Genomic DNA, 22,648 nt, shown 5'->3' with positions numbered 1-22,648 from the left:
CAGCTGCAAAATTTGTGTGCAATATGTCCATCTGCTATTTCAGACTCCACATCACACTGTCACCAAAATTGCCATAACACTTGTAAGTCATTAACTACTCAGATCTAATCTAAGATCCTAACTCTAAAACAAGAGCTATATTAAAGTGATTCTGCCCATATTTTTAAAAGGAAAATGCCTGCAAGTTACAAATGGTATTAAACATCAGTTTCTTTTGGCATCTATGCCTTGCAGAAAAATCTACCTGTCAAAATCTGCAGAGTAGGAAGCAGTACAGTTGTGAACAGCTCTCCCTCTCCTGCATGGGAAAGGCTGTGTCAGTGGGCAAGATCAAGGCTGGGACCCAGCAGGTAGTGGATTTTAACCAGGGCTTTCCAGAAGACTCTTGAGTTGGCCTTGACAGTCACTTACCCAGAGTATCAGATTTCTTATCTTTAAAGCTGATGCTAGTATTACACACAGTACTATAAGAATTATATCCCCCAGGTGTATCATTTAATGTTTTATAGTGATTTATTTGAAGGCGGAAGCTTTAGCAGAGCTGACTCAATATATTCCTCTGGTGCTTTTAAACAAATATGTCCTGAACATCATTAAGAAACAGGTCTTCCTTCCCTTCCGCATGATTTTCCCTTTGAAAAGAAATAACATTTCTTTTTTATGTCTTTATGAATCCTTGTAAATCCACAATGTTGTTTCAGATGCTGGTGCTACCATTTTCCTACCTGTTGCAACTGTGCTACGCACAAATACAACAGCTACAATGACAAGTTGCACCTAGAAGTTAGCTAAAACCTGAGCATAACTGACCAGCCATCAAGGCATAAGAGAGCAAATCACTCTCCCAAAGTCCTGTAATGACATTACCAGGCCCAGGTGCATCTGTGATGGGGCAGTGGGAGCTGCAGAGATGGCAGCATTAGCATGATAAGGGCGATACCCACAGCCCAGCACTGCTGGTAGGTAAGGCAAAGCAAAGTACAAACCAGCTCCTCGCCTTTGGGTGCTTGTGTAGGTGTTTCTGCCCAAGCTGAATGACTGAAAAGTGGGAGCAAATGCCAGATGAAGCCTTTTCCCTCTCACTTCTCACTAGTGCATCTTCTGTCCCAGGTTAGGAGGAAGTGAATGTGGAGCAACAGTTCTCAACTCGTGTTGTTGGAGTGAATTTGGGGGCCTATAAATTAGAATAGCACTTGGATACTACAAAACAGTAAAATCTGTGCATTTGATATGTTAGCACTTTTCTCTCTATTTTGTGCTCCACAATCATCCCTTCTTTTGCTGATTTTTCAGCTGTTTCCCTGGTCCTTACCCTCACAAAGAAATGCTTTGCAAACAACTCTAGGATAACTTCAGTACTGGCTGCCTAACACAGACAGCAGGATCAACTGTATGAGTGGCATTAACATCATCTGAGAAGCGTACTAACACTATAGAGACGAAATAATGATCGCTTAGTGTCACCATCATTACTGCATTCCAATATTGTACCCTGTTCCTACAAGCAGTTTTACACATGGCGCAGGGGAAAGGCAGAGATACTGTCTCTCCAGCTTACAGTGTCCTTTGGGATTGCTTTAAGGTGCATGATACAGATGCAAGAAGTAATTAGGAGCGCATTACCCAACACAGCGGTAACTCTGACAATACTACCAATCATACTTTAAAGTATAGACTGAAGTGTTTAAAAACAATTTGCATGTTAAATTTGGTATTATGGAGAGGGGAAAACCATACTGGCACCACATGCTGCTGTCTGCGGGGTACACTCAATTGAACAGGCAGCAGAGCATCCTCCTGAATGCTACACCATGCTGCTCATTGAATTCGCCACACATTGAGAAGCACCTGGACCACGCTCCTTGTGTCAACACTGTGCCTTTACGACTCTCCTGCAAAGAGGCCCATTGTGCATGCAGCATTTGCATCCTGGGGCTGTATATCCAAAATAAACTTTTGTTGTATTGTGGGATCCCATTATCCTGTTCCCCTAAATTCGTCACTCACCAAGTCTGGTTAGCTGTCATTGTTTGTTTTGGTATTACAGAGAACAAAGGTGAATTTTATTCTCACAAGAATGAAAATGAGGGTATAGTAATCAGAAAAGAAGAAAGAAATTAGAGTTGCTTAATTTTCAAACATGTGTGCAAAAAGATATCTTTTGTACATGATTCCATCAAAGGAGAAGCACGTACACCCTATCATAATAGAAAAATGTGAATGCAATTCATTTTGGATAAAGACAGTGATCAGTGCATCTGTTTTCTAACTTTGTGCTTTTCCCTTTCCTTTTTGACAAAATTCCTGATAAATTTGAAGACCGTTAAATAAAATCTTTCACTAGAAGGTGTTACTTATATGCATCTATTTCCACCTTGTTTGAAAGGTTTAGAAAAGCATGTGTGCGGGTCAGATCTTACAGTAGGATACATGTTTTACAAGCAACATTTGTGATAATGATGTGGCAATTAAAGTGTTACTTTGCACTGTAAAGACCAAGAGAAATTATTGCATTGTTATTGTACCTTACTAATTGCTATTGCTGTAAAAATAACTTTCAATTTCAGTGACATGGCTGCGCTACAGCAGCTACCATTAGCAGTAAGTCATAACCTACCTGCTGACTGCATTAGGAAAGCCAGGTACCTAAATTGTCTTTAGCCTCTCACAAAGGTACATTGGTAAAGCAGTGTAGGGACTGGACTTGGGTTTTCTCCTTGAGAAAAGACCCTTTTTCTTTTGACAGAGGACTCCTTTATCCAGAGCTGTAGCTTTTCCACCAGAGCTAGTAGATCACAGCACAAAACTTTTGAAGAATACCAACAAACAGATTTCCAGGCTGTATCTATACTTGTAAATAAACCAGGTTGTTCTCTGGCCAGATGGGTACGTGGCAGAGCACGGCCCACAGCCATATGGCTAAATTCTCTTTATCGCACAAGCAGAATGATATTGTGCCTAATGTCTTTCGGGAATCGTCTCTGCTCTGTGCTATCCCCAAAGACAAGGAGGTTAATCAGCCCTTTAGCCTCTTCTGCTCTTCAGTAGGCTTGTGGCATTTTCAGAAGGGCCTAAAAGCAGACTATCATGCGCTGGGGTGTCATATAACCCTTAATTTAGTGGAGAGCAGAGTGCCATGCCCTGGGGTATCATAACTCTTAATCAACAGTGGTGGTGCCAATGCCTGGCAGCCCTGCAAAGCAAGTAGCCTGATCCACATGTTGCCATTTGAATAGAAATGCCAAAGCACTTGCAGTGCCCGCTTAGACCTCCTGAGTCCGTGGTGTGCATATAGTTCTATTTGATTTAGGAGCCTAGGACCTATTTTCCAGTATTATTTTAGAGTTTAGGCATTTAAAAGATCTGATTCATGATATTACAGGGGTTGAAAACCTTTCCGACCTCCTGGTCTCAGATAACTTCTACCCTTGTCTGAGAAACAGCAGAATAGAGGGTGTACCAGCATTTCAGCCCCTGTGATTCACAGCTTGTCAGATTAGTAGGAACAGGCATGGTTTTCTGTTTACAGTGGTATGTCTGGATGTAAACTGCAGCGGCTGTGGACTTTGAGTTATTATCACCTATAGATTTAGCTCAAGGTAACCCCATGTACTATTTTGCCAAAATAAAAAAACCACCAGCTTTATCACATTATATATCTCCAATTATCTTGATTGCATGAATGCATCGATGCAAGAAAGGTTTGCAGGACCAGTTTTTATTCAGCTGATTCAGGTTGTAAGCTCCTAGTACTTACAAACATACTGCAGAGACAGGGCCTGGTTCTGTACACATCTAATAGGGCGTTTTTATTGGCCTACTGTAAAGTGATTTGATCTGGCATGAAGATGCCTAGTATGAAGTTACTACCTTTAAATTATTTTAATAAGCCTGAACTGGCAGAACAAAGTTATATATGATCAGCACCGTTTGTCATGTGGTGACAGCTATTTGTGGATCCATTCTAAGAGCCCTAGTGACAGATAGAGTGTTTCAGCAAAGGCTGGCATGAACTTCATGGTTTAGGTGGTGTAAACAAATACCAAGCAAGAAACTGGCCCAAACTGCTGTCATTCAGAGAGACTAATGCAAAATTGTCTCCCATGTATGTTTTGTGCCTCTGTTTTCCTAGTCAACCAATAAACACCATCATCATGGTTTTGATCCAGACCGAGATGCCAAGAAAATACATAGTGCCTGCAAAGGAGCAGGTAAGAAAGCTCTTGTTTTTTATACGAAGGGAAATTAATTATTATAATTAATAATTATAATATTCAATATTATAAAGAGCATATACATAAACCTAGGGCAAAACAACTGTTCCAACCAGTTTCAGGTAATCTTTATACTTCCTGTCACTTACTGACTCAAAGAACATGCATACCCATGAAGTTTTATGTGATTAAGATAAATGGGAAGGGAAGCCAGCTTGTTCCTCAAAGACTGGTACGATCTAGTTTGTTAATTGCTTGGCTCCAGGGAATTGGGATAAACATGGTATTTGCTCCCTGTGATAGGAACATCAAGCTGTCAAGACTGATATGACAGTCAAGGGGTCCAGCTAGTCACATTGGATTAGGGTCATGGTTATATGTCCTTTCCCAGACCTTCAAGGACCAGTAACAAACATCACCATCCCCATATGTCCATCAAAGCCCACTGCAGCTCCATCAGCTGAAAGGAATATATGGTGCTCTCAAATTGCATCAGTGATTTTTAAACAAAAATACTGGCTCCCACCATGTTCTAAGGTAGTTTGAAGTAAGCTGGCTGGCTGTGCACTGATGTGAATGAGGAATGCACAGTGGTCACGGGATCTTCAGGTCCATTGAGGTGAGAGTGTCCAGCAGAGGAAGAACAGCCAGGCAGCACATGAGAGCAGTAAGTTATTAATTCACTCCAGGCATTTGCACAGTAAACATGTATTTAAGCATTTCTTCCTGGTGTAGCACTGACGTTCAGAATCAGCTAGTTAAGTGCTGCATTTTAGGAACTGTTCCCATCCTATCAGCTGAGCCCCCTCAAGACAGTTCCTCATAGGACTCTCCTAAGGAGAGTTTAACCCCATATTGTCAGATCGGGGTGCTTTTCCTTCTAAAACTGGACCATGCCTTCTGCCTCAGTTCTAAGCAGGAAGAACTGGACAAGATGCCCTAAGCTTGTCCTGTATGTACCTGATGGTGATATACAGGGATGAAAATGCATCAGCTGCTGCCGAATGCCAGTACCATTTGTAATTTTATCCTTTGTACTGGTAGCTCCTCGGAAAGCCTTGTTGATCCCTGCTCCCGAGAGCCTGAGATGAGGCATGGCACAAAGCCCAGTAGGTGGATGCAGCAGATGGAAGAGCACAAGGAGAGCATGGGGCAGCGTCCACCAGCGTGACATGCGTGCATCAGCAGACCTAGCATATGGCTTGATGCCTCTGATCAGCCATCTAAACCCGTTATATGCTATGGGCATTTTGGCAGTGCCCATCACATGCAGAGTCATAGGTCTCTCCTGATACACATTCTCCATTTCAATACTTGTCTTGAAGAAGTAATGCCTGAGGCAAGCTGCTGGCCCTTAGATGGAGGTGCGCCAGGACACGCAAGTTAATGCAATAGCTGCTCTATTGTGTCTTTTGGGCATCCAAGTAACGTCACTGCGGTCCTGACCCTTTAGCCACAAACATAACGGATGCCTTACAGCAACTTTGTTTAGTGCAAACATCTGTTTATATGGCTGAGGGCAAGAAAAGTACAAGAACAAGGTCATTGCCTTTAGTAAGCTGCTTCCATCCATTGCATGAGCTACAGCTCAAAGCTGCCGGAGGGTTTCTGCTGGAGGGGTGCTGTGTGTTCGGTTCCCCCATGGGTTCCCGGGAGATGCAGCTGCTGTGGTGCCCATCACGGGGGCACCGCACGCTCCCTCTTCACTCTCACTTACTTTTGCCAAGCAAAACAGCATCAGCAGACCACGAAGGCTGGTTCCTGCTCCTCTTCCTGACTCCATTTAGTGCAAAGCACAACCCATTCTGTACAGGCTGTGGGTTACTGAAGCTGATTTAAACACATGCTCACCTACCCCAGCTGATCCCACCTACTGGCTGATCCCTCGGGACTACACAAACAAACATTGCCACCAAAAATGTGTACGTCAGCCCACGGGCACTGGCATAACCCTCGTTTTAGGAGCAGTGTCTGACCTTCTCAAACAGAAGACTCAATTTCCCTGATAAAATATGAGCGGCGTGAGATGGAGAACTTTTATTTTATGGTCTGAACATTGTAGCTGACTACAGTTAAATATATCCTCAGAAGAATCTTAGACGCTACAAATTCTAAAGTTGGCACCAGTGGGGATTTATGGATAGCAATTTTCTTCTCTTTAGAGATCATTTTTTTCTTTCCTCTGCATTAGATTCCTGATTAAATAATTCCTATGCACAACTTCTCTTTCAGGAACTGATGAAAAGAAAATTATTGAGGTCTTGTCGAGTCGAACAGCAGAGCAGAGACAACAAATAAAACAGAAGTACAAGGCTCTGTATAGCAAGGTATTTTTGAAATACATGTCCTCTCTGTTTCAAACCACATGACTGCTAGAAATATAGCCTACAGGCCTCTGCTTTTGAAAATATCAAGGGTGCAGTGGATTTAAGGAGGACACCAGTTAGTTTCTGATTCAGCAATTTATTTTATCTCCCAAAATACCAATTATATTTCTAATCTTAGGCCTCAGAGTCTTCTTGAAATCAGGCTTAACCAGATGAGAGCATTTTTATCAAAGTTGGGAAAGATAGAAAATAACTCATAACTGAAATAAAAAAATATTTCAGCTTGTGTTCATCTTCAGCACATTCAGAAAAAGAAATTAATGTAAAAGGGAATTTTAAGTCAGAATCCTTCTCAGACCAGATGCAAGTTCAGAGGAACTATTTGATCTTACCTCATTGTATTTTTGTTGAGTTTAATAGATGTAGTATTGATTTCTTCCAGTGATGAAGTAGAATACACCTTGTAAAACTAAGAAGTCTCATTGAGCGCTTGACTTCTGGAGGAGGAAGCATAGATTTCCTTAACGATTTTGCATGTAAGAAAAATACAGCTTCCAGTATATTATTTAGGTAAACAGCTGAATCCTGCAGAGCTTATTATTAAATTGGTATTTTCTTAAGGTCTGCTTGCTCATTAGTCATTAATCAATGTTAATAAGACAGGCAGCACTGGACCTGAAAGCCTTCTGTATGTAAAACTTACAGCAAGCATGATAAAGATTTTTTGGTTACATAAACACTATAGAGTTAGTTCTGTAATGAGGATTAATAAAAACAGGCATTAGAAATAAGCAAATACCATGAGACATCCCGGTTACATCAGCATGTAGCAACCCTTCTTCCTTGCCTGGGCAGCCTGAATCATTCGGGAAGGAGCCACAAGTTGAACCATTTTGCTCTCCTGCTGCTCCAGGAAGCAAGGTTCATGGTGCACGCATTGAAACTGCTCCAACACCAGTGTCAGGCTTTGACTCGAAAAGATTGAGTGTTCACTTGCAATTGTGTAAGAGGGTATTTAAGAACAATAGATTTAGAGCTGGGCTTCTCGTTTGTTGTTCTCAACTTGTCAAGTACTTCCCACTACAGGAAATATTAACTGCAGATAGGACTTCAAATAAATCATCCGTAGGCATCCTTCTCAGTGTACATGCACTAACTAGTTCTTCTCCAGGGTCTTACTAAATTTTGAATTAAGTAGATCGTATCACAGAAGGTTGGTTTGTTTGGGGTTTTTTTGGTGGAAAAAATGCAGATTGCTTGGCACCAAAGCACTTTGTAGAAATTTGTTGCTTTTTCCAGTAAGTCAGTTTTAACTGGAAGAGAAGTTTCCTAAGTTGGATCGCTTCTTTTGAAGGGATCCCTGCTTTTTTCGAAGCAGGAAGTTTCTGCATTGTGTTTCAGAGCAAAGTCTCCTGTTAAGCTTTTAAAAACACTAGTTTGCAGTTATTTAAACAAGTTAGAGTCAAAACTGGAAAGATATCATCTGGTATTTGAAGATGGGACAATCATTTCACTCAATCTGAAACAAAACTTTTTAGGGAATTTATTCTGAAAAAAAAAAGGTCCACATATTTAAAGGCTTTTTTATGTTTTTGTCCCTTTTTGGTACAGAGGAAGCTTTAAAATCATGACATTTCCCAAAACAAATTAAGAAACCCTCTAATCCCACCTCAGCTTTTGTGCTAACCCTTCCAACTCTCCCCGCAGGATTTGGAAGAAGACCTGAAGGGAGACCTGAGTGGGAATTTCGAAAAGGCTGTGCTGGCTCTGCTGGACCTGCCCTGCGAGTACGAGGCCCGAGAGCTTCAGAAGGCGATGAAGGGCGCTGGGACGGATGAGACACTGCTGATTGAGATTCTCTGCACACGAAACAATAAGGTTGGGACACCATGCGTGACTTTCCTTAGGTAGCAGGGCAAAGAGCTTGCCAAAAGCATCCCCCCGGGAGGGGGAGAAGGGATCAGACCAGCTTCCACAGCTGAAATGCCTGTTGTCACTGGTAGCAGTGGTAAGGTTGCCATACCAGGGCTGGAAGTCTTGCAGGAGTTCAGAGCAATATAATTCAAATTCTTTCCTTGGTCCTACTCATATCTCCCACGGATGGCACAGAGGCAACACTGATGATAAAGAAATCCCCAGGTGCCCGTGAAAGAGAGCTTTGGCACTGCTCTGACCATTCAGAGGTGGCTCCTACCAGGTACAGGAATGCAATCCTCTTCAAAAAGCCCTTTAGCTTACACTGAAATGCAGGTGAAACCAAGGGATGCCTGCACGAGTCAGGCATCCCTTGAAATGCTGTCCTGAACCGGGCTGGGTTTGAGCTGTGTCTCTGTGCTGCAGTCAGTCCCGGCATGAGCGGGGAATGGGAATTCAGCTTCTCCCACCCCATGCTTGCGATGCCTCATGCAACATGGGCATGGTACTGACTTGCTGGGGTTTTGTTTGCTTATTTATTTATAAATTAAATTTATTTATTTTTACTTATAAATTTATTTCTAAATATTTTTCCTTTTTGTTTATTTATTTGCCCAGGAAATTGTAAACATAAAGAAGGCATACAAACAGCGTAAGTAGTATTGTCTTTCGAACACACACCTTCATTTAAAGCCTTTATCACTGGGGGAACCCTCACAGATCTTTTTTTCTCCACAGTCTTTGATAGGGATCTGGAGTCTGATGTTAAAAGTGACACTAGTGGCTCTTTACAGAAGATATTAGTCACTGTGCTAGAGGTAAGGCTGGGGGCTTCCCTCTTATGCAGCTACCTGACAGAGATATTTCTTTTTCTCTATCCTGTCTACACTAAGTAATCATAATAAGTATTAGCTGGTATTTATAATAATGTAATTATTATATGTAATATGATGATGAGGTAATTACAGTAAGCAAAAGGCATTCTTCAGTATAAGAGCCTTCTATATCTATAGCTTTTTAATACATAATATTTTAATTTATAAAATCAGAAGTAATTTTATAAATTCTGATACTTTTAAGACAACAGCATCGTTTTATTATTATTTGTACCATCGTAATGGCTAGAATACCCATTCAAGGTCATAGCTACATTATGCTGAATTCTGCCCAAAACCAGCGAAATCTGATTTCCATCTTAGCTGAGGATTTTACAGTACAGAAGAAGTAAGAAAGAAATTGCTGTTATGTTAGCTTTCCACTCACCAAAAAAGCATATTTTCCATTAGAACACACTTTATTTTAAACCACCTACATGAAATAAAGAAAAAAATTAGTATCTTCATGAAGACACAGTATAAGAAGAGTAGGATCACACCTAGAAATGCAGACAGTCCTAAGAAATGAAAAGATTCAATAAATAGAAGCTTTAACCTAACAGTCATATCACTAAATACATCACAGTTAGATTCCCATTCTGGAAAGCAATGATACAGCTGTCTTCAACTTCTTGGGATATATTTTCAGGAGTCACAAATACATATTATTCATAGATTTTTTTCATAGATGAGTCCTTCATAATTTCTACCAAGAATTACAGTGTTAGGAATGCTCAGAGTATATAGGTTAATCAGGAAAATATTTTGCAGTTATCGGGGCATAACCAGCACCATGAAAACCATCAGCACTTCACGGCAGGTACCAGGAACCTTTCTGCAGTAGCTGGATGACAGATACACCAGCTGCTTTCCTAAGAAACTTTGTGGTTTGAGCCCGGGGTACTGTACGTGCCCAGCAGCTCAGCTCTTGGGGGGTGGATGTCAAAGGCTGTGTTGGGGCCACCCTGCCCCAGCTCTGTCTGCACATCTCGGCCCCATTCCCACCCCAACATCCAGCCACACACGCTACCGCTTTACACCGGTGGGAAAATAGCTGCAAAAAATGGCAGAAAGCAGAACCAAAGAACAAGCCAGGTGGGAAGGGACCTCTGGAGCTACTCCAGCCCAGCCCTCTGCAAAGCAGAGCTAACTCCAAACTCAGGTCAGGTTTTCCTCGGATTTTGTTTTCTGCTCCATACAGATGCTGGCTGAGGGAGGGAGGGGGACCCCCATGGGATGGGAAGGAGTCTGGGGACGAGGGGACCAGCAGGCCACCCTGCGTGGGGGAGCATCCGCAGGGGATGGTCTAACGCTGTGCCGCTGCCCACCCCTGGCAGTCCCGTCCTGCTCCAGACGTATCAGAGTTCCAATCTCATTAGGGCCCCAGCAGATAGCTAATCAACCTGGGAGAAAAAAACCTACCATACAGGCTGCATCTCTAAAGTCAGCAAAACCAGGGGCTGTGGTAAACGTGAACAGACCGTTCAAAGCTGTACCACCAAGCCCCACTGTGCCCTATTACTAGGTATTTGTCAGCAGATGGCAGCAAAACTATAACCAAAATATTTGTGAGGGCCACAGGCTGACAATTTTCCCTTCCACTACGAAATGTAACCAGCACTTGGTCTGATTTTTTTTTACGGTCATGTCCTTTTCTGTAGGCAACCAGAGATGAGACCCAGCAGGTCAATGCAGAGCTCGCTGAGCAAGATGCCACAGATCTGTATAAAGTAAGTGCAATTGTGGAAAAATCCTTGTTTGCCCTGTGTTGCGCAGAAAGGGCTGCCTCGGGGGTGACTAAATGCACCAAGCACAGAGGCGATGGCAGCGTAAGCAGATGAGCAAGGGGGGGACGGGCTGGAGCTCGGTGAATCAAGGGCTCTGGCTGACTTTTTGTCTCTACTGTGAATAAACAAGTGCTTTAAAAAAAATAACATGTAATCTTTAAGGCAGGAGAAGGCCGCTGGGGAACAGAGGAGCTGGCTTTCAATGTGGTCTTAGCAAAGAGAAGCTATAGTCAGCTGAGAGCTACTTTTCAAGCCTACAAAAAGGTGAGTTATTCTCTCCTGTGATATGGGTTGCACAGGGCCTGACATGTGGTTTGCAGACCCTACAAATACACGTAGAGCAGGCAATCCTTTGCCATTTTAAAACTTCTTGAATGCTTTAAGAATCTTGGAAAACATTTTTATGCAACTGGATCCTGATCCTAAGGAAATAGGGGATAAAAGCTGTATCTTCTGCCAGTGAAGAACCTATTCCCCTTCATAACCTACACAACATCCAGCCAAATAAATGTCACACTGTCATTTCCTTCCCACAGCTGCATGACAGTGGGTGTCCCCACTCCTTCAGGAGGACCAGCAAAGGGACAGGTTCACAAACTCCTGCCCTGAAGCAGGGTTTTGCTTTTCTGGTCTTTTCCTCTCCTCCAAAGCAGAGCCTGGCAAGGTCTCTCCTCCTGATCGCCCTGCTTCACATGCTCATATTGGCTGGGCAGAGGCACATCTCCAGTCTCTGCCTCTCTGCCCACGCTGGGCAGACAGCCTGTGCAGGTACTTTGATGTGCTCTCGTCTGTCTCCAAAACATAAGGCAAAGTAGGCAGCAGGATGATCCCGGCTGTCTGGTACTTCTCCCTGTATCACCCACCAGGGACATTTTACTCGTGCCTGGGCCTGGACCTGACCTCCACTGAGGCCTCTTACCTGGAAATGACCTGAGAAAGACAAAGCAATGCGAGAACCAAGGTCCTTCTCCTGGCAGCAAGGTGGAAGCTCAACAGTGACATGTATTCTCAGGAGAGGGTCCCCCCTCTAGCCTCTGGTGCACAGTCCTGAACTTCCCTAGGATGACTCTGAGTTCGTCAGAAAACTGTAACCCTAGGCACTGAAGATGAAAAAATCTCCAGTCAAGGCCATACTTCAGTGTCAGCATAATAAGGAACCCATAGCTGGAAAAATGTTTGCAGCTTAATCCAAGTTTTGGTTTGTTGCTGGCAGGAACACAAACCCAGTCACTAACTGATACTCTCTCCCCTGGAGTGGCCCAAACCCTGGGGGTTCAGTTAAATGCTCTGATAGCCAAGCTACCTTGGCTTTTTGATTCCTGAAGCCAAGCAGATCAGGTTGCCCAAACCCATCCACCACATCCTGCCTGGCTGTACTTGAAGTAGAAGTGAGCCAAGATTAGAGCCATGCAAATATCAGTCCTCCTCTGCAATTGGAAAGATAAATAGGGCAAGACCTAAATCAGGTTGGGGGTTTGCAGAACTTAAGCCTAAATCCTCAGAAGGTACCCCTTTCTGCCTTGTATGCACCGTCTCCCAGCTCTGACCTAAAAGTCCACTAGTCTTGAACCATGCAGGGCTATCCTGGTAGACAAAACAGAGCAAAGTAAAATCCTTTGACGTTCATGAAGTTCACAAAAGTCAGGATAAACTCTGTTTTGAAGTGGCAGTCTGGTTTTCCCCTTTCTACAGAATAATACAAAAACTAGGGAACAACTGCAGTGCTTGTAAACTTTCCCTGGGAAGCCAAAGACAATAAGTAACAAAACTTCATAGAGCTGGTAAAGCTCCAAAAATTATCTTATTTGTGTGGGAGCCATCCAGAGCCTTTGATAGAGAGGTTAGAGGAAGCTCGAACAGTTTCTCCTGACTAGGGGGTCACTCAAGAAGAAGCTGCAGCTTCTTTGTCCCAGAAGCCTTCAGATACGTGCGACTGCTTGATGTAGGTTATCCATCTCTTAACCATTGTGCCTTACCTGGCTGCACAGACCTTCTTCTTTTAGTGCCAGTGGATCTGTGAGCACTTAGGCCAGAGAAGAACTTCATTTGCCCTTGAATTACTCCCTTGTAAAGGCTCTAAAAGATCTGCATTGGCCTTTTGCCATTGGATCCTGAATCTGATGCTGGTTTTATGGCAGTGGGATGATGTGTACGGACAGTAGCTCTTATGGCTCCTTTTTGTTGTCCTCGTAGGTGTGTGGGAAGGACATAGAAGAATCTATTAAAAGTGAAACATCTGGAGATCTGGAGAAGGCTTATCTCACTCTTGGTAAAAAAATAAATGTGTCAAGAGCTTTCTTTTCTGGTTCTTGCCATCATCTGACATTGGTTGTTGGGGTTTTGTGGCAACAGCCATTGAGATAGCCCTAAACTGAGCCGACATATCTGCCAGGAAAAGAAGAGACAGTTTTCATTAGTGATTTGAACCCCTTAGTTTTAGAAATAAAACTTGCTAGACATAGCTTCTCTCCACACAGCTAAATTATTTGCCCTCTAACACAGGGCAGCCACCTCCAAGCTGCCCCTGAGGCCATGGCTGTTGATAACTTCCAGCTGATGCCTGGGCATCATCGGAACTGTGCTACCCAGCCATCACAAAAATGTACAGGGTCCTCGACAGCAATCTAGCGCTGGGGATGACTGTGACTGATATTTAAGCTTGGGCCCTGGCTCTGGTATTGTTGTTATCCATCTGGATCTGGGGTCTCCCAAATCTTGCTCCTGTGAGCTGCAGAGTGAGCAGCTATGCCAAGAATGAAGGGCAAGAGGAACTCAAGAGGGGCAAATGCTTGTTCTCATTCATTTCATTTTCACTGTGGAATGGCAGAGTACTCGGTGCTCATCATCTCACTGTGTAACACGTTTTCCCCATGGAGAAATGTATGTCCCCGTTCAGACTCCAAGACTTCTCCTTGCATACTGATAGGGGACCAGTCACAGAATGAAAGCCCTACCAACTCATATGCCTGAGCATAAACCCTAGAGAGTTTCCTTTATCTCTTCCATATTTATTTCCTTCTCCTTGAAGATGTATCGCAAAGTGTAAATACACAAGTGTAATGAAGCCTCTTACTGTTTTCTCTAGTCAGCTGTGCCAAAGACTGCCCAGGTTACTTCGCTACACTTCTGTACCAGTCGATGAAAGGAGCCGGGACTGATGAAGAGACCTTGATTCGCATCCTTGTGACCAGGGCTGAGGTAGGGTACCCTGCAACCTGTAATACCTCACATCGGCTCTGGGAGAAATACAAATGTAGAGGGTATGGAGTGAGTCCTGGCAGATCATGTGCTCAGTCAACCCATTTCAGCCCAATGACATCAGTGGTCACACTCTGCTTTTGTACCCAGGCAACTCTAATTTTGATATCGCATCTATTTCTGTTTTCAAAAGAACTAAACCAGAAAGCATGCAGGCAGTTTCAAGTGGAGTCAACTGTACCTGGTTAAAACTAACCCATGGGGAGGTCTGGCCCTAATAGGATGTGTAGAAGTAAATTCATGGTTAAGTAATGATAAAGCAGCAGTTCCCAAATTGAGAATTGCTTATAAACATATGTTGCCAATTCTCTCTGATTCCAGCTGGGAAAAACAGATGGGGAGGAGGGCAGAAAAATGAAGAGCCAAAGGAGATAATTGTCATTTTAAAAAGCACAAAACTACACAAGACATTTGAGATCTTAAACACAGTCTTTAAGTCTTCTTTCCTTGTAAGCTGTGTAGGTTGTAACCCCAAGGCTGTTTCAGTCTTGACATAGAGGAGGAGTCGTTCACAGGGACGAGGAGAACTTATTTCTCAATGATCGACAGTATGAGAAATTAGGCTTCAGGGTAGTGTCTCTGTTAAGACATGCTCCAATCATGATAACATTTAAAACCCACAGTGCTAAAGATCAGACCCATGCAGTGGATGCCTTTTCACAGGAAACCTCAAGACAAGGCATTTAATTCTCCCCTTGTAGTAACCAGAATATTACTTCTGTGAGTGGAACAAAACCCTCTTTTAGCCATACTCCTGGAAGTGCCTCTTTCCCTGCTTGCCACCATGGAGTGGCCTCAGGAGCTCGCAGCGACCTGTGCAAGTTTGACTGGCACCAAGGCTGTGCCCGCACAGCACCGCTACGTGCAGGGCAGAGATGCCCCCGGCTGCCCCGGCATGGCTCTCCACACAGGCCCGTACCCCTCTTCACAGCTAGCATCCCGTCACCACACTGTCTGACATGGGCTTACCTCAAATCCGAATGTTAAGCTGAAAGTCCTCCAAGATTTTTAGACCTCCTGCTTTCTCCTCTTCTCCTCCCACTGGGTGCAGTGGACCTTGGATCAGACCCCAGGGGTCCTGGTAAGAGCAGGGCATATTACTGAAAGCATGTCCCACTCTTCTAAAGAGCCTTTTGGTGTCTCCTCAGAGTGACCTGCCAGCAATAAAGGAGAAGTTCCAGCAAATGTACAAGAAGTCGTTAGCTGAAGCTGTCCGATCTGATACCTCTGGGGACTTCAGAAAGTTGCTGCTGGCTCTTTTGCACTAAAAAGCCATCAAGAATGAAGAGGCATGCTGAGCAGCCACCTCTTGATTAGTTTCCAAAATAGCATCCAAAAAATGTGGCATTAGCACAAAGAAAAAAATCCAATTTATTTTCTTTCCAGCTGGGAAATGTGTTGCCAAGTAATGCTGGACGTGAGGTTTATGTTATGGCTATCTCGCCAAATGTCCTTAAGCAATAAAGACATGTTAAAAAAACTAAATCTAAATTGACCTCTTTGTGTTTGCATATGTAGAGGAATCTTCTGTCATTGTTTCTTCTGGGTAGATTTTCTGTCTTTCTCTCATTCTGAAGATTATCCCTGTTCTTTCTCCAATTTGACGAGTGCCATGTCATGCCGTTACAGTCCTGCCAAGAGAAAATGGAGAGTAATTTCTTCTCAGCCCTTTATCACAGCTCTTTAAACAACCTGAGGGCTGTGAATTAATGATTTAAGTCAGGCCCTGATTAAAATCCTGCTATCAACAGGGAAGGTCAGAATGATTTCCCTGCCTGTGAGTTGCCCTCTCAGCATAGTCACCTCCTAAGTTATCCCATGAAGGAGATGAGGATTTGCAGCCCCCATCGGCACCACCTCCTGGGATATGGTGCAGGAGCATAGCTGGGGAAGGGATGGGGCTTCCTGAGCTGGATCTGTCAGGCAGGGAAATGCTGTTCCCACAGGGGCAGACACGGGCCTTGGGAGAGCTGCATGGTCTCCATCCTTGGAGGTTTCCAACATCTGACTAAAACCCTGAGCAACCTGGTCTGATCTCATGGCTCACCCTGCTTTGAGCAGAAGGTTGAACTAGAGACCACCGGAGGTCCCCTCCTCCCTGAATTACCATAAAATCCTGTAATCATATGAGAGAAGATGTAGATGAAAAATAACATCACAGGGCCCGACAAGAAGAGAGACAGAAGAGTCTGGGTCAAGGAGATGGGCTTGTGAGTGTTTCTCTGTGTCTGGTTCCTTCCCCCTTCTGAGTGTACTGCTCTGCAAGGGAAGGGTCTTTCAGACCTAGATCCTCTGAGGTACGATGGCTGATGGCCTCTAATTCCCTTCGAAAATACTATTTCTGAAGCACTGGACCTGTTTCTCCCTGCTTGTATCTATGTCACAGCAGCAGTACCTGGCTGTCTAGTTACAGTCTGTAAAGATGGGGCAAAATAAATGGGAGATGGGAAAGAGGGAACGCTTTTAAGAACGATGATCTGTGTGTCACATAGGTGTAACAGGGTGTTCCAGCATTTCAGAGGCCTGATCCTCCTTTGGCAACATTTCTAGCAACGTAAAAATACCAGGGGCAGATGCTGAACCTGAAATGAACCATCTGATTCCAGATTTGCCTTTATCAAAGGCATTTTAATGTTCAGACCCAGAAAGAGCAGAGCAGTGCAGGATCTGCATATCTTTTTGTTACTGTTGCCATGGGGCTCTTGTAACCAGAGACTATAGAAAGGATAGATGAATAATCTACTTAGGTGTCCAGTGTTCCTGGTGATATTTTATCCTCCAGAGGTCACACTGTATGTTCAGTCCAAGACAAGCTGGCAGGTACCCATTCTCAAATGATGTAGTTTGAAGAAAAAGCCAGCGGGTGTCTGAAATGCACATGAAGGAGCTGGTTTAGGCAAAGGATTTGTTTTAATATATTCCAACAAGAGCGCCCAAAGCTATATGAGTGGTTTCTGTGAAATCTCTCAAAGCTCAGCACACTTTAAACCCAGCTATGTCCTTATTTAATGTGAAGCGCATAACTTTGGCAGCCAAATTTATTTTTGCCTGAAGACTGTTTTAATTAACGGTAGTAGGTCATTCTGACTAAAGAAGGAAGAGTACAACTGCTTTCATCTTAATCTTTCACTCTTTAATTAGAGATTGGCCTGAAACCAAGCCAGGAGCCCACACATCTTCACACCCACACATACTGGGCCAAAGTCATTATTGAATTAAATGCTATATCTCTCTATCTGTACACAATATATACTGTGATGGCAGTGATACTTGTAATGTTGCTCTGTGTCTCCAATGCTGTAAGACTAAAATTTGTACTTATACCTCTATAACAAAAGTTTAGGTCAGGAGTTCAAAATTCAAGTTCAGGTTTCAAGACCAGTGTCTACAGATGGAGTCTGTAACCTTGCCTACAAAATCAGAACCAAACCCAGATTCAATCAACTCTTAAACTAAGCCTTAGTTCAGAATTAAGTACCATACCAATGTGAATGACAACTGTGGTGATAGGACACTCAGGGAAATCATGTTTGCTGAGCAGCTAAATAGAAAATGAGTAATGCAACAGTTACAGAGTAATGGGTCATAAGGGTATCTGGACTTAAAGAGTAGGAAGAAAACCAGATAGTTGGCAACTAGTACCAGCAGAAGGAAGTTAGCTGACTTCTCTGAGGGCAAGAGGCAACATTCTCAGTTTGCAAAAAAGGAAACTCCTATCAGACATACAGAAAAAAATCTTCCCCAGGAGAGTGGTTCAGGACTGGAGCAGGTTGTCCAGAGAGGTCGTGAAATCTCCATCTTTCAAGATTTCAAAAATTCAACTGGACAAGTCCCTGAGCAACCTGATCTAACTCTGAGGTTAGCCCTGCTGTGAGCAGGAGGTTGCACTACATGAGCTCCCAGGGACTCCCCAACCCAATCTTCCCATGACTCTGGGAGAATTAGGTAGTTTGTAAGCAGGAGACGACACCCGGCAGTGCTGTGTGAAATAGTCACTGTATTTCTGTTGCCTGAAGTAACACAAAGGACTTCATCTTATTGTCACTTACGTCCATCAATTCCCCATATTCACACTGTATTCTGCTCACTTTCCAATGTCTTCTCCGCTACTTGCTAGCTTGGGGAGTTTCATTGCCTTCAGTGAACTTCAGATGTCAACCAGGGTGCTAGAGGATTGGGTCAAAGGGCTGTTTTCCCAATCCAGTGAAGCAAACAGTAAATCCACACTGGGCTCCGGCTGAGCATGGACAGGACTTGAGGAGGCTGCTTCAGTGGGGAGTATTAGAATGAGTCCAAAACCGGGTGCTGGGTGTGGGGAAGCATTTCCTTTACAAGTCTGGCCCAGACATCACATGTGGAGTTAGGTCTCCTGGTGGTGTTATCAGCTGGGTGAGATACATGTTGAGTAGAAATGTCCCTATCCATGCTCTCTCTTGATAGTAATTTGTTATACAGATATATCTTTGCTCTTTAAATGCACGTATTCATTATATACATTTACATGCATGTGTAAATATGCGATACATAAATCTAATAATTCCCCGACACATTAATCTTCCTTTCTGCTCGCGTATTTCTCTCCCTTCCAGCTTATAATAAGCAAAATGGTGTCAGGTCCACATCTCGCCCTAGTTGGGGCCCACCGACGAAGCTCCACACTGCCAGGGCACACAGCATCCCAGGCAGTGCTGGCTGCTTTCCCAGCCTGGGCTGAAGGCTGTCACTCCAGCCAGGCATCACTCTGCTTGGGGCATCCTCCCGTCCTCTCCAACTCATGGCATCTGATTAATTATGATCCCTGTAATTGTATCTTTTTACAATGAGGAATGTTAATCCTGGGGTTTGTTCCCTCTCCCAGTTTTATAAAGACCATAATAAGGAATATTTTTTCTTGTCCCCCTGCATATTTAGACTGCAAATTTGGGGAAAGGGATGATCTCTGTCTTGATAACTGGGGGAGCTGGTAGTCATCGAGGCAGCGCACGTAACACTGAATAAGCTCAGTGAAGTCTCTGGCTTGAACAGTCCTTTTTACTTATCCATATTTGTTCATTTTCACCTGAATTGTAATAGGATCAGTGTATGAGTTTTAGAAGTTGTCTGACATCACCAATCTTCTCTGTGCACCTGTCTGCTGGCCGATTAGATTACAGCTTTTTTCCGCTCTGTTGCTTAGTGCATGATAATAGACATTTCATCATCCCATTACATTCAAACATAAGAAGAGTTCCTCTGGGTCAGATCAAAGATTCAACCATCATAGTTCCAAAACTGAGCAATCCCAAACACTTAAGGAGAGAGAGCAGGATGAGTATACAGCATTGCAGCAAAGTGGTCGTTCTTTAGTAGACATTTCCATTTCCTAGAAACTGGCCATTGATGGAGTTCCTACAGCAGCAGTTGCAGAGGGTCACTGTTTTTAACAGCCCCCAATGGCTCCAGCCTCCCTCAAGGGCTGGCTATGGGGGACCTGCAGCATCACGTCCCACAGTGCTGCTGGGTCACACACGTAACCTGCGAACAAGCCCACTTTCCCACTTGCACATGGTGTTCAGACCAGCCCATTATCCGTGCAACATCCCACTGCCATGGTAAATGCAGTATCTTGTCCTCCTGAAAAAAACTGTTCAGGTCTGGTTTGGTCAATAACATGCCAACCTAGGAAACCTGCCTCAAGGACTCATTCAGAAAAGACTCATTTAGACTTTCTCAGACAAGTTACACTGTCCCACAGAAGAAACAGCCCTTCATTCTTACCGGGGGTCATGCTGCAGCAGTAGGGGCTGTATAGCACATACTGTTCTAGGATATGCCATGAAAAATGATTTCTAGTTTATTTATAAAGGAAATCCTAACGAAGCAGTGCTGATGTGCCCAGTTGGTTGGAGATGTGTCTGAAACCATAATCTCTGGGAAAGAAAGAAGAGAGAGTTGTAAAGCAGGCAGCAGGAGTTTCATTGCTTGGGATCCTTGGCCCCAAATTGGCAGGGACCTGTGTGGGGACTCAGCAGGGAGCAGCAACCCCCCCGAGAGCAATAAGCTATTTAAACAGCACACGCTGTACTCTGGGTTAGCAGAAGTTTGCATAACTGCAAAGCCCTCAAGCCTGGGATCTTCTAAATAAATGCCACATTTATCAGTATCTAAAGCAGAAGAACACCCCACCTACCCTTCCCCAACCCCATGAAACAGTGTCATTAGTGAAGTCAGATAGCATCATTTGTTTCTTTAAGGGTTAAAAAAATAATCCACAGCCACTGCCAGGAAGAGGCAGAACTAAACAGGCAGCAAAGAGTTAGAGCCAGAACAGAGATATAAAGCTAAATCAATCATCAAAACGGACCACAATGAGAACATATACATACAGAGCAAGGCAGAAAGCGAGAGGCGTTTTGTTTGGGTAGCTAATGTTCTCTGGACGAGGAGTGAGAAATTCTCCTTTGGGTTTTTAATGCCACTCTAAATATTTATAGCAAGATCATGGCCAGCTGGTGAGGCAGCAGCGGCGGGGAGTAGGGAGGGGAAGGCGCATTTTTCCCAGCGCCCCAACATCATCCTCCAGGCTGTCTCTACTCAAGGAGAGGGAAAAGGCTGCACATTGCCATGTTTACTCTCAAAGTGACTTATCTGCAGGAGTCAAGTACAGTAGCTCCTGCCCTTCCCCTCCCTCACCTCGCCTGGCCGTTCACACACACGTGTGCCCACACACGCACAGATTGTACAGGCAGGGAAGGTGCCACAGCCTCCAAAAAGCTCCACCCTGTCTTTAACACGGGTCTGGGCCTTCAGGGTTTTGACTAGCCTTCAGGCGTTTCACTACGTTGTTATGCTGCATTGAAAAGTCTCTGGGAAAGGCCACGTATGGCTCGACCCGTGATGCAAAGCTGCTGTTTTTAGAGGAACAGGCTGCCCCCATCCCTGCAGTCTGCTGGGCTGCGGATGTGGGGGCAGGAACATATGGGGGACTGCAAACACCAGCGCGGCACGGGAGTTGACATAAGTGCTCTGTGGCTCCGAAGGATTTTCGCTCATCTGCCTCGCTGTGACTAGACGCAGACATGACTCACCCGTGAGCCTTGGCTTTGAGAATGAGAAGGAGCTTTGCTTTAACCTTTGTGTTTCCCTGTGGTAGTGATGCTTAGAAATGGCATTTTGGATTCAGTCCCATCCCAGAAAAAAGGGAGGAACTTCAGCACAGATGAGGGGGCCCAATCCAGTTACCCAGGCATGGGCAGCCAATGCCATTTTTCTTGAAAAACCCAGGAAATTAGCACAGAGCTGGGATACATCACGCCGGACCTGCTGGAGACCCCAGCCGGGGACCAGCTGGGGTTGTGGAGGATCCTCCACTGGCATGAGGCACTTGACTGATCCCAGCGCTGAGGATGGATTTAGGCTCATCATCACAGATAGCTACATGGGAGTGTTAAATAGGGACACCTCCATGTGTTTGAGGCAGCTGAGAACCTGTGGAGACCTAGCAGTGCCTGGAGGACTGTTCACCTGCCCAAATATAGGTGGTACCTACCGGTGACCTGAATAACTCAGCAGACTTGGTTGTATTGACTAGACCTCACTGGCTGCAAAAGGAGCTCAGACACCTTGTTCGTGTGCAGGCATCCGCAGTTAGGGACCTCATCCAGGTGTCTGCTCTGGGGAGCTAAGTGCCACCCTGGGACCCTGGTTTCCAGCTTCCTGCACTCACTTCAGCAACCCGCTCCAGTCCTCCTACCCATAACACCGAGCTTCCTCGAGCCACCTGCTTGAGAAGTTCTTTGCTAAGGGTTTCAGAGAGCCGAGATCCTTACACAAAAGGCCACAACCTGATATTTTCTATGTGAAATATCAAGCAGCGTCATAAAGATAAGCTGCTCCAAGAGTGAGCTTCAGTCTCCGCTTGGCAGAGGTAGCTGGGCTCTCCCTGCCCACCTTGGGGCAGACCTGGGCGCAGGAGTCGTGGTGCATCAGCATCTCCCACCGGATTGCAACGGGCTGACACTCCCCAGATCTCTCCATAAGGTGGAGACACGGTCCGTCCCACCGGGGTCCCTGGAAGCCCTTCTCTCTCCCTCTTTCTCCATGAAACTAGGGTGACGGTGCATTACCTAGCACGAGGCGTTGCAGAGTGTTTACAGGCTTCTAGAGTTCCCAGGCACTTTAGGACAGGGTCCTGCCGCTGTTTCCAAACAGGCGGCCAGGACTTTTATAAGTGAACTTTCCTCTCCGTGTCTATTTATTATATGTAAGCATTTGCCAGAAAAACACCACTCGGG

At 44.5% G+C, this 22,648-nt stretch overlaps 1 protein-coding gene across 1 annotated transcript in view; it reads left to right on the top strand.

Moving 5' to 3' along the window:
* ANXA13 (annexin A13) overlaps window positions 1-15,992 on the top strand; it is a 33,090-nt gene extending 17,098 nt beyond the window's left edge. The window contains exons 3-12 of the mRNA XM_075024390.1: window positions 4,133-4,211; window positions 6,447-6,541; window positions 8,249-8,419; window positions 9,074-9,107; window positions 9,194-9,273; window positions 10,992-11,060; window positions 11,280-11,381; window positions 13,311-13,386; window positions 14,203-14,315; window positions 15,524-15,992. Of these exons, the coding sequence (XP_074880491.1) occupies window positions 4,133-4,211; window positions 6,447-6,541; window positions 8,249-8,419; window positions 9,074-9,107; window positions 9,194-9,273; window positions 10,992-11,060; window positions 11,280-11,381; window positions 13,311-13,386; window positions 14,203-14,315; window positions 15,524-15,643 (939 nt within the window). The 3' untranslated portion in view covers window positions 15,644-15,992. The remainder of the gene's footprint in view (window positions 1-4,132; window positions 4,212-6,446; window positions 6,542-8,248; window positions 8,420-9,073; window positions 9,108-9,193; window positions 9,274-10,991; window positions 11,061-11,279; window positions 11,382-13,310; window positions 13,387-14,202; window positions 14,316-15,523) is intronic.
* The last annotated feature ends 6,656 nt before the right edge of the window (window positions 15,993-22,648 follow it).

This window comes from Buteo buteo, chromosome 3 (assembly GCF_964188355.1).
Source record: "Buteo buteo chromosome 3, bButBut1.hap1.1, whole genome shotgun sequence".
Classification (NCBI taxonomy): domain Eukaryota; kingdom Metazoa; phylum Chordata; class Aves; order Accipitriformes; family Accipitridae; genus Buteo; species Buteo buteo.
This window is presented reverse-complemented; position numbering and strand designations above follow the sequence as displayed.